The 10,066-nt window shown below is 51.3% G+C and overlaps 1 protein-coding gene across 1 annotated transcript; it reads right to left on the bottom strand.

Moving 5' to 3' along the window:
- Positions 1-989: 989 nt before the first annotated feature.
- Positions 990-9,865, bottom strand: LOC132387951 (amyloid beta precursor like protein 1-like). Its single transcript, XM_059960266.1, has 3 exons — positions 9,611-9,865; positions 2,233-2,363; positions 990-1,108 (listed from the first exon to the last, which is right to left on the bottom strand). The coding sequence occupies exons 1-3, from the start codon at positions 9,840-9,842 to the stop codon at positions 1,004-1,006; spliced, it is 468 nt and encodes a 155-aa protein (XP_059816249.1). The 5' UTR covers positions 9,843-9,865; the 3' UTR covers positions 990-1,003.
- Between the last annotated feature and the right edge of the window lie 201 nt (positions 9,866-10,066).

Below are 10,066 nucleotides of genomic sequence, written 5' to 3'. Positions count from 1 at the left end.
CCCTCACTGGGGAACGGGTCACTCACAGTTACACACACACTGTCCCTCATTGGGGAACGGGTCACTCACAGTCACACACACACTGTCCCTCACTGGGGAATGGGTCACTCACAGTTACACACACACTGTCCCTCACTGGGGAACGGGTCACTCACAGTTACACACACACTGTCCCTCACTGGGGAACGGGTCACTCACAGTTACACACACACACTGACCCTCACTGGGGAACGGGTCACTCACAGTTACACACACACTGACCCTCATTGGGGAACGGGTCACTCACAGTTACACACACACTGTCCCTCATTGGGGAACGGGTCACTCACAGTCACACACACACTGTCCCTCACTGGGGAATGGGTCACTCACAGTTACACACACACACTGTCCCTCACTGGGGAATGGGTCACTCACAGTTACACACACACTGACCCTCACAGTTACACACACACACTGTCCCTCACTGGGGAACGGGTCACTCACAGTTACACACACACTGTCCCTCATTGGGGAACGGGTCACTCACACAGTTACACACACACTGTCCCTCACTGGGGAACGGGTCACTCACAGTTACACACACACTGACCCTCATTGGGGAACGGGTCACTCACAGTTACACACACACTGACCCTCACTGGGGAACGGGTCACTCACAGTTACACACACACTGACCCTCACTGGGGGATGGGTCATTCACAGTTACACACACACTGACCATCACTGGGGAACAGGTCACTCACAGTTACACCCACACACTGACCCTCACTGGTGAACAGGTCACTCACAGTTACACACACACTGTCCCTCACTAGGGAATGGGTCACTCACAGTTACACACACACTGACCCCTCACTGGGGAACGGGTCACTCACAGTTACACACATACTGACCCTCACTGGGGGATGGGTCATTCACAGTTACACACACACTGACCCTCACTGGGGAACGGGTCACTCACAGTTACACACACACTGACCCTTACTGGGGAACGGGTCACTCACACAGTTACACACACACTGACCCTCACCTTGTTCAGTGCCATCCGGTCGTTGTTGGGAGCGTTCTTCGCCCGTCGATCGGCTGCTGCCCACTCTCTCATCACCTGCGGGACATGGCACGCACATTCTGTCAGCCATGGCACCTTCACCTCACCCCCACTTCCCCCTACCCATCTGCCCACTATCCATCCTGCTTCAGTCCCCACACATCCACCTTTCCCTTGCAACAGGGAGACCACTGGAGCCTGGGGTGGTTCAACGAGCTGTCCTGGCGAAGCGGAGAGTGTATTGAGGTACTTGGAATCAGGAAGAGAGGAGTTTGGCCGTGACATGAGCAGAATTAGGCCAGTCTGCCCATTGAGTCTGTCCCTCTATTCCATCATGGCTCATTTCTTATCCCTCTCAACCTCATTCTCCTGCCTTCTCCCTATAAGCTTTGAAACCGTGACTAATCAAGAACCCATCAATCTCAGCTTTAAATAAACCCTGTGGACCACAGTTCTTTGTGGCAATGAATTGCACAGATTCACCACTCTCTGTCTGCAGTGACTCCCGAGTACTCAGAGGCTTTGCCCTCTTCTCCACGCCCACTCCACCTGGTCCTTCCAATATTCGATAGCTTTTCAGTAAGATCCCTTCTCATTCTTCTGAACAGTCAGCAAAGTCCTCATTCCTTAACCCCTTAATCTCCATTATCATTCTCATGAACTCCCTCTGGGCCCTCTCCAATGGCAGCACATCCTTGATAAGGGGCCGAAAATGGTTCACAATACTCCAAATGTGAGTCCAATTAACACCTTAGAGAGCCTCATTAGTACATCTTTGTTTTTGTCCCAGTTTTTTAATGCAAGTATGCATTCATATTTTAATTCGGGCTTAGCCATTTACAAGGTGTGGTGAGTGAGGGTGTTGGTGAATAGGTATGAGGCTGAGGTTGGGAGGGTGAAGAGCTTCCGGTTCCTAGGGCAGAGCATCACCAATTGCCTGGGCTGATCCAACGACGCAGTCGCCTTGACCAAGAAAGCCCGCCAACGCGTCCGCTTCCACAGGAGGCAAAGGACACCTGCAACGTTTTCGTTACTCTCACCGGTTTTTACCATACGGGTGCATGGTTCAGCGACTGCCCTGCCCTGCCCTGCCTGTGACTGCAGAGTGTTGTGGACACGGGAGCCAGCCTCCCCTCCATGTCCCTACCCCCACCCCCACCACCCCACCCTGGGGTGCTCACTTCATTGATCCGGTTCATGCGCCGCTCCTCCAGGTCCATCTTGGCGCGGAGGAAGTGGGCGTGCTCGTTCTCATCGCCCGGGCTCTCAAAGTACACGTCCACCCCATCGGTGGGAGCAAGGGTGGGGGGCACTGCGGAGGGCAGAGGGAACAGTTGGGTTTGAGTCACCACAGGACATGCGCGTGGGCCGGCAGACACACACAGACAGACATACACACACATTGAAATATATGAAAGTCCAGTTATTCCTAAATCTGATACAATTATTTATTCTAAATTCAAGTTCAAAGTAAATAACCACATAAACATACAACAGCAAGGAAGCAGGCCATCTCGGCCCTTCTAGTCCGTGCCGAACGCTTACTCTCACCTAGTCCCACTGACCGGCACTCAGCCCATAACCCTCCATTTTTCTCCTGTCCATATACCTATCCAATTTATTTTTAAATGACAATATCAAACCTCCCTCTAAATGTGTTATCAATGTACATATGTCACCAAATAACACCAAGATTCATAGCAGAACGCAGTACATCAGATCATTGAAAAACTACAGACAGTTGTAACACTCACAAAATACTGGTGATACACAGTAAGGGTGCTCAACACTGATTAGGTTTGTAGGATGGATACAATTACATGGAGATTGGGTTATCTGTTCCATTGGCTGCGGTGTTTGGATAATTGGTTTTCTTTGTTGAAGCTTATCCCAAACTGGAAATAAGAGTCCAAAATGGGATAACACACTGTAATGTATGATCTGCAAACATTTTTTTAAAAAGTGAGGAGTGAGGAATGAATACAAGGCAGTCTCAGTGTTCATCAGGAGATGACGATGTTCTCAGTGAGTCACCAATAACATCATGTGCCATTGAGTCCATCGATTCTGGATTCATGAACCGTTTTCATTTGCTGTGAGAGGTGCAAGTGGGTCTTCTAAATTTAGAGAGATTGTCTACAGAGCTGTAAATATCAAGGTCAAGTAGGAAGAGAATGTTCAATAATGGATGGAAGCAAACTTCGACCCTCACACACACATACACTGCAATAACTGGTTCATTTTGGTAGGTCAAATATGAAGGCAGAATATAGTATTAATGGTAAGACTCTTGGCAGTGTGGAGGATCAGAGGGGTCTTGGGGTCCGAGTCCATAGGACGCTCAAAGCAGCTGCGCAGGTTGACTCTGTGGTTAAGAAGGCATATGGTGTATTGGCCTTCATTAATCGTGGAACTGAATTTAGGAGCCAAGAGGTAATGTTACAGCTATATAGGACCCTGGTCAGACCCCACTTGGAGTACTGTGCTCAGTTCTGGTTGCCTCACTACAGGAAGGATGTGGAAGCCATAGAAAGGGTGCAGAGGAGATTTACCAGGATGTTGCCTGGATTGGGGAGCATGCCTTATAAAGACAGGTTGAGCGAACTCAGCCTTTTCTCTTTGGAGCGATGGAGAATAAGAGGTGACCTGATAGAGGTGAATAAGATGATGAGAGGCATTGATCGTGTGGATAGTCAGAGGCTTTTTCCCAGGGCTGAAATGGCTAACACCAGAGGATACAGGTTTAAGGTGCTGGGGAGTAGGTACAGAGGTGATGTCGGGGTAAGTTTTTTTACTCAGAGTGGTGAGTGCGTGCACGGTGGTGGAGGTGGATACGATAGGGTCTGTTAAGAGACTTTTGGGTAGGTACATGGATCTTAGAAAAATAGAGGGCTATTTTTCTAAATTAATTTTTCTAAATTACTAAGCCTAGTAATTTCTAAGGTAGGGACATGTTCAGCACAACTTTGTGGGCCGAAGGGCCTGTATTGTGCTGTAGGTTTTCTATGTTTCTATGAACAATGTCAGCAGTGGTGACCCTCTCTGGGACATATAGATCACACACACACCCCCTTTCCCCACTGGGAGTGGATTAATTTTTTTCACAAAATACACAAAGTACAAACATAAGTATTTACAAGTGAATAAATTCAAATTAAAATAGGTTATTACTGTCTATAAAACTATCGACTTTTCGTTGGGGGGGGCCACCACTCCCAGAAATCCCCATTTGTTCCCATTGTGATGGCATGTCCCCTCTCCAGAACAGCTGGGCACGAGCTTATCCTCAGAAGAGGGGTTTGCTGTCGGCCCTGGCAGAGCCCTCGACTGTCTGCCACCTCGACCCTAATGCGAGTGGCCATCTTGGCCAGGCCCAGGAGCTCGCTCCTCGTGACCTGCCCCCTCCGTACTGGGTGCCCGTATATAAGGAGCCTGGGGCTGCAACCTCACACACTCCATATAAACGTGGTACACCGACTCCTCCTGGTCACAGAGTGGATTGTGGATGGAGTGTCAGTGAACCTGCTTAAAAATCTGTTGCACGGTACTGCCCTATTCAACAGGGTCCCCTCTACACAGAAGGACCTCAGCACAAGAGGGATTCCCACCGGGGACCTCCTCCACCACTCGATGGTAAAGCAGAATGCCACGGCGAGTCTGGTCAGCAGATGAAGGCGGGGAAGTGAAAGGTGTACAGGGCCAGCCCGTACAAGAAATGCGTTGGAGCGTCACAGATTGGCATGATGTGCCTGTGAGAGGCCTCATATTCTGCCAGACCTTCTCCTGGGCCCGATGAGCAATTCCGGCCAATCAAGTGTTGGTGCAGCAGGAACCCCTCTACTTCCCTGAGCCCTCTCGACACCCACCACGATAGGATTGTGACCGGCGCAGGGACCCTGTCTGGTCGAGACTAGACCCTATACCCGCAGCAGCTCTCAATAAGACCGAGGCAGCACGGCTGGGGCTTGCCACGGGAAGCCACGTGCCCTCCGCGGGCAATGTCCGCATCACCAGCGCATGCCATCTCCAAGGGCGGTTGCTGTACAAATCTCTCTGAGGTGGAGAGCCACCGGCTGGGTGCATACAAACAAACACAGGAGCCCCCCAGGGCTGTGTCCTAACCTCCCTCCTTTACTCTGTGTACACCCATGACTGTGTCGCCAACCACCACTCCAATCTGCTAATTAAAGGCCAATCACCTGCGGATGACCGGCCTTATCTCAAAGCTCAGCCAGGCAGCCTACAGAGAAGAGGACACAGTGGTGTCAAGATAACAATCTCTCCATCAATGTCAAAAAAAACAATGGAGCTGGTTGTGGCCTACAGCAGACAGGCTGACACCTATTGAATTAATGGATCTGGGTTGAGAGGACGAACAGCTTTAAATTCCTCGCATCCACATCACTGAGGACCTCCCGTGGTCTGTACAGACCGGCTGGGTGGTGAAGAAAGCACAACAGCGCCTCTTTCACCTCAGATGGTTGGAGAAGTTCAGCACGAGTCCCAAATCCCAAGGACTTTCTACAGGGACACAACTGAGAGCATCCTGACTGGCTGCATCACTGCCTGGTATGGGAAATGTACCTCCCTCAATCGCAGGACTCTGCAGAGAGTGGTGCGGACAGCCCAGTGCATCTGGAGATGTGAAATTCCCACTATTCAGGACATTTACAGCGACTGGTGCATAAAAGAGCCTGAAGGATCATTGGGGACCCAAGTCACCCCAACCACAAACTGTTCCAACTGCTACCGTCTGGGAAACAGGACCAACAGGCTCCAGGCCAGCTTCTTCCACTAGGCCAGACTGATAAATTCATGCTGACACAATTGTATTTCTAAGCTATATGACTCTCTTGTTGTATATCTTACTGTAAATACTATTTATTTCAAATTACTATAACTTGCACATTCAGACTGAGACGTAACATAGAAACATAGAAAGCATAATACAGGCAAATCGGCCCACAAAGCAGTACCTCCCATGTCCTTACCTTAGAAATTACTTAGTGTTACCCAAATCCCTCTATTTTTCTAAACTTCATGTACCAATCCAGGAGTCTTTTAAAAGACCCTTTCTTATCCGCCTCCACCACCATCGCCGACAGCCCATTCCACACACTCACCACTCTCTGCATAAAAAACTTACCCCTGACATCTCCTCTGTACCTACTCCCCAGCACCTTAGAACTGCACCCTCTCATGCTGGACATTTCAGCCCTGGGAAAAAGCCTCTGACTATCCACACAATCAATGCCTCTCATCATCTTGTACACCTCTATCAGGTCACCTCTCATCATCTGTCCTCCTTGGAAAAAAGGCCGAGTTCACTCAACCTGTTTTCATAAGGCATGCTCCCCAATCCAGACAACATCCTTGTAAATCTCCTCTGCACCCTTTCTACGGCTTCCACATCCTTCCTGTAGTGAGGTGACCAGAACTGAACACAGTACTACAAGTGGGGTCTGACCAGGGTCCTATACAGCTGCAACATTACCTCTCGGCTCCTAAACTCAATCCCATGGTTGACGAAGGCCAATGCACTGTATGCCTTCTTAACCACAGAGTCAACCTGCTTAGCAACCTTGAGTGTCCTATGGACTCGGATCCCAAGATCCCTCTGATCCTCCACACTGCCAAGAGTTTTACCATTAATACTATATTCTGCCATCATATTTGACCTACCAAAATGAACCACTTCACACTTATCTGGGTTGAACTCCATCTGCCACTTCTCAGCCCAGTTTTGCATCTATCAATGTCCTGCTGTAACCTCTGACAGCCCTCCACACTATCCACAACTCCCCTGACCTTTGTGTCATCAGCAAACTTACTAACCCATCCCTCTACTTCCTCATCCAGGTCATTTATAAAAATCACAAAGAGTAGGGTCCCAGAACAGTTCCCTGAGGCACTCCACTGGTCACCAACCTCCATGCAGAATGTGACCCGTCTACAACCACTCTTTGCCTTCTGTGGGCAAGTCAGTTCTGGATCCACAAAGCAATGTTCCCTTGGATCCCATGCTTCCTTACTTTCTCAATAAGCCTTGCATGGGGTACCTTATCAAGTGCCTTGCTGAAAACCATATACACTACATCTACTGCTCTTCCTTCATCAATGTGTTTAGTCACATTCTCAAAAAATTCAATCAGGTTCATAAGGCACAACCTGCCTTTGACAAAGCCATGCTGACTATTCCTAATCATATTATACGTCTCCAAGTGTTCATAAATCCTGCCTCGCAGGATCTTTTCCATCAACTTGCCAACTACTGAAGGCTCACTAGTCTATAATTTCCTGGGCTATCCTACTCCCTTTCTTGAATAAGGGAACAACATCTGCAACTCTCCAATCCTCCGGAACCTCTCCATCCCATGATGATGCAAAAATCATCGCCAGAGGCTCAGCGATCTCCTCTCTCGCCTTCCACAGTAGCCTGGGTACATTTCGTCCGGTCCCGGAGACTTGTCCAACTTGATGATTTCCAAAAGCTCCAGCACATCCTCCTTCTCAATATCCACTTGCTCTAGCTTTTCAGCCCACTGCAAGTCATCCCTACAAATGCCAAGATCCTTTTCTGTAGTGAATACAAAGTATTCATTAAGTACCTCCGCCATCTCCTCCAGTTCAATACACCCTTTTCCACTGCCACACTTGATTGGTCCTATTCTCTCACGCCTTATGTAAAGATTTTTACTCCACGTGTATGTGAAAGATGTAAGAAATAATGTAAATTTAATCCAATGACTGACCACCCTCTGCAATCAGAAGGCAGGACCGCAATGGAGACCCAAAGCCTCCTATTGCCTTGTTAGAAGTCCACCACCCTCTTCTTGGTCCTGGAGACAAAAGCAGAGGGCAGGACTAATCAGCCTGTACCAGCTGATTTATTACTAATGCCCTATCTCAGTATGAGATTGCACGGAGAAGGCGTGGCCGGCGTCCTAGCTGGGCAGAGATTTTGGTCTCCAAATCCCACCAGTTCGCTGGCCAGTCCCACTCCATCGAGCTCAGGTTGTGCCGAAATACAGGAGTAGCCTGGTGCTCCATGCAAAGGGGCTCAACCTCTACAGCAGTGGGTCCACCTGCCACCGACTCACCAAGAGGCCAGCTCACTTCTCCCACACAGCCAAGAAGATCTTCTCACACACACACACACACACACACACACTCACACACACACACACACACACACACACCCTTCATCAGTGTCTGTAGGCGCCGAGGAGGGGAGAGAGGTGGAGAGGGCTGAAAGGGGAGGGAGAAAGTGAAAGAGGAGACAGAACGGGGCAGGGGAGGATGGAAGAGGTAAGGACACACAAAATGCCGGAGGAACACATATCAGGTAGGATCTATAGAGGGGAATAAATAGTCATTTTTGGGCTGAGAACTGTCATCAGGACAGGAGGGGGTGGGAGGAGAGGGCAGAGAGAGAGACAGAGGCACAGAGCAGAGAGGTAGGGGGTGTGGAGGAGTGTTGGGGGGCAGAGGGACAGGGTACAGAAAGGGAGAGGGGTGCATGGAGAGAGGGTAGAGAAGGAGAGGGTCCAGAGAGGGAGGAAGAAAGAGATGAGGAAGGCAAAGAGGAACAAGGAGAAAGTGGGGGGGAGATAGCGGGAGATAGAGAGGGAGAGGTGGAGAGAGGCAGTGAGGGAGAGGTGAGAGAGGGAGGGGGAGTGTGGAGGGGAAAGGAGTGGTGGAGGGGAGAGGAGTGGTGGAGGGGAGAGGAGTGGTGGAGGGGAGAAGGGGAGTGTGAAAGAGGATGAGAGGGAAAAAATAGATTGAGGGGGAGTAAGGGAGAGGGGGAGGGGGAGGGGGAGGGTGGAGCAGGTCCAAGATGGGAAAGGGGTGAGGGCGAGAGGAAGGAAGGGGTGTGAGAGGGGAGAGAGGGTGAGGTGCAGAGGGAGAGGTGGAGGGGAGGGGGAGACAGCAGAGGAGGGGGAGAGGGGGAGGGAAGAGAGGGGAGAGGAGGAAGAGGAGAATGGGGAAATAGAGAGAGCAGGGAAGGAGAAGGGGGAAGGAGGGAGGGGGAGAAGGGGGAAGGAGGGAGGGGGAGAAGGGGTGAAGTGAGGAGAGTGTGGGAGAAGAAGAGAGGAGGAAGGGGGAGAGAGGTGGGAGGAAGGGGGAGAGAGGTGGGAGGAAGGGGGAGAGAGGTGGAGGAAGGGGGAGAGAGGTGGGAGGAAGGGGGAGAGAGGTGGGAGGAAGGGAGAGAGAGGTGGGAGGAAGGGGGAGAGAGGTGGGAGGAAGGGGGAGAGAGGTGGAGGAAGGGGAGAGAGGTGGGAGAAGGGAGAGAGGTGGGAGGAAGTGGGGAGAGAGGTGGGAGGAAGTGGGGAGAGTGGTGGGAGGAAGTGGGGAGAGAGGTGGAGGAAGTGGGGGAGGAAGTGGGGAGAGGGGTGGGAGGAAGTGGGGAGAGGGGTGGGAGGAAGTGGGGAGAGGGGTGGGAGGAAGTGGGGAGAGGGGTGGGGGGAGAGGAGAGGGAGAGGTCTGGAAATTCAGTAGGTTTCTACCCTCAATAGGGGAGTGGTTGGGGGTGGTACTGCTGGGGCAGAGGCCACTCACCTCGGACATCCTCGGAAGCACCCTCGGTGGTAGTGGTAGTAACTGTCAGGGTCTCGGTGACAGACTCGTCATAGAAATCGTTTCCCACCAGCCCAGTGTCACTGTAGTCATTCCACATCCTCTCATCTCCGTCCCCAAACTCTTCCCGTGACTGGATCAGCTTGACCCTGTCAGGCTCTGCTGAAGGGAAGAGATCAGCTTTCCGGTGCTGGGTGGAGACGGTCAAACACATAAACACACAGAGACACGTACACTCGGAATCCCCACCGTCCCCCCACAGCGCTCCCTCACCACAGTGCTCCCTCCTCACCGCCCCTCCACAGCGATCCCTCCTCACCGCCCCTCGCACAGCGATCCCTCCTCACCACCTGTCCCCACAGCGATCCCTCCTCACCGTCCCCTCCACAGCGATCCCTCCTCACCACCCGTCCCACAGCGATCCCTCCTCACCGTCCC

This window comes from Hypanus sabinus, unplaced genomic scaffold (genome assembly GCF_030144855.1).
Source record: "Hypanus sabinus isolate sHypSab1 unplaced genomic scaffold, sHypSab1.hap1 scaffold_2410, whole genome shotgun sequence".
NCBI classification, from domain to species: domain Eukaryota; kingdom Metazoa; phylum Chordata; class Chondrichthyes; order Myliobatiformes; family Dasyatidae; genus Hypanus; species Hypanus sabinus.
Note: the sequence above shows the minus strand (reverse complement) of the source record. Positions and strands in the feature narration are given on the sequence as shown.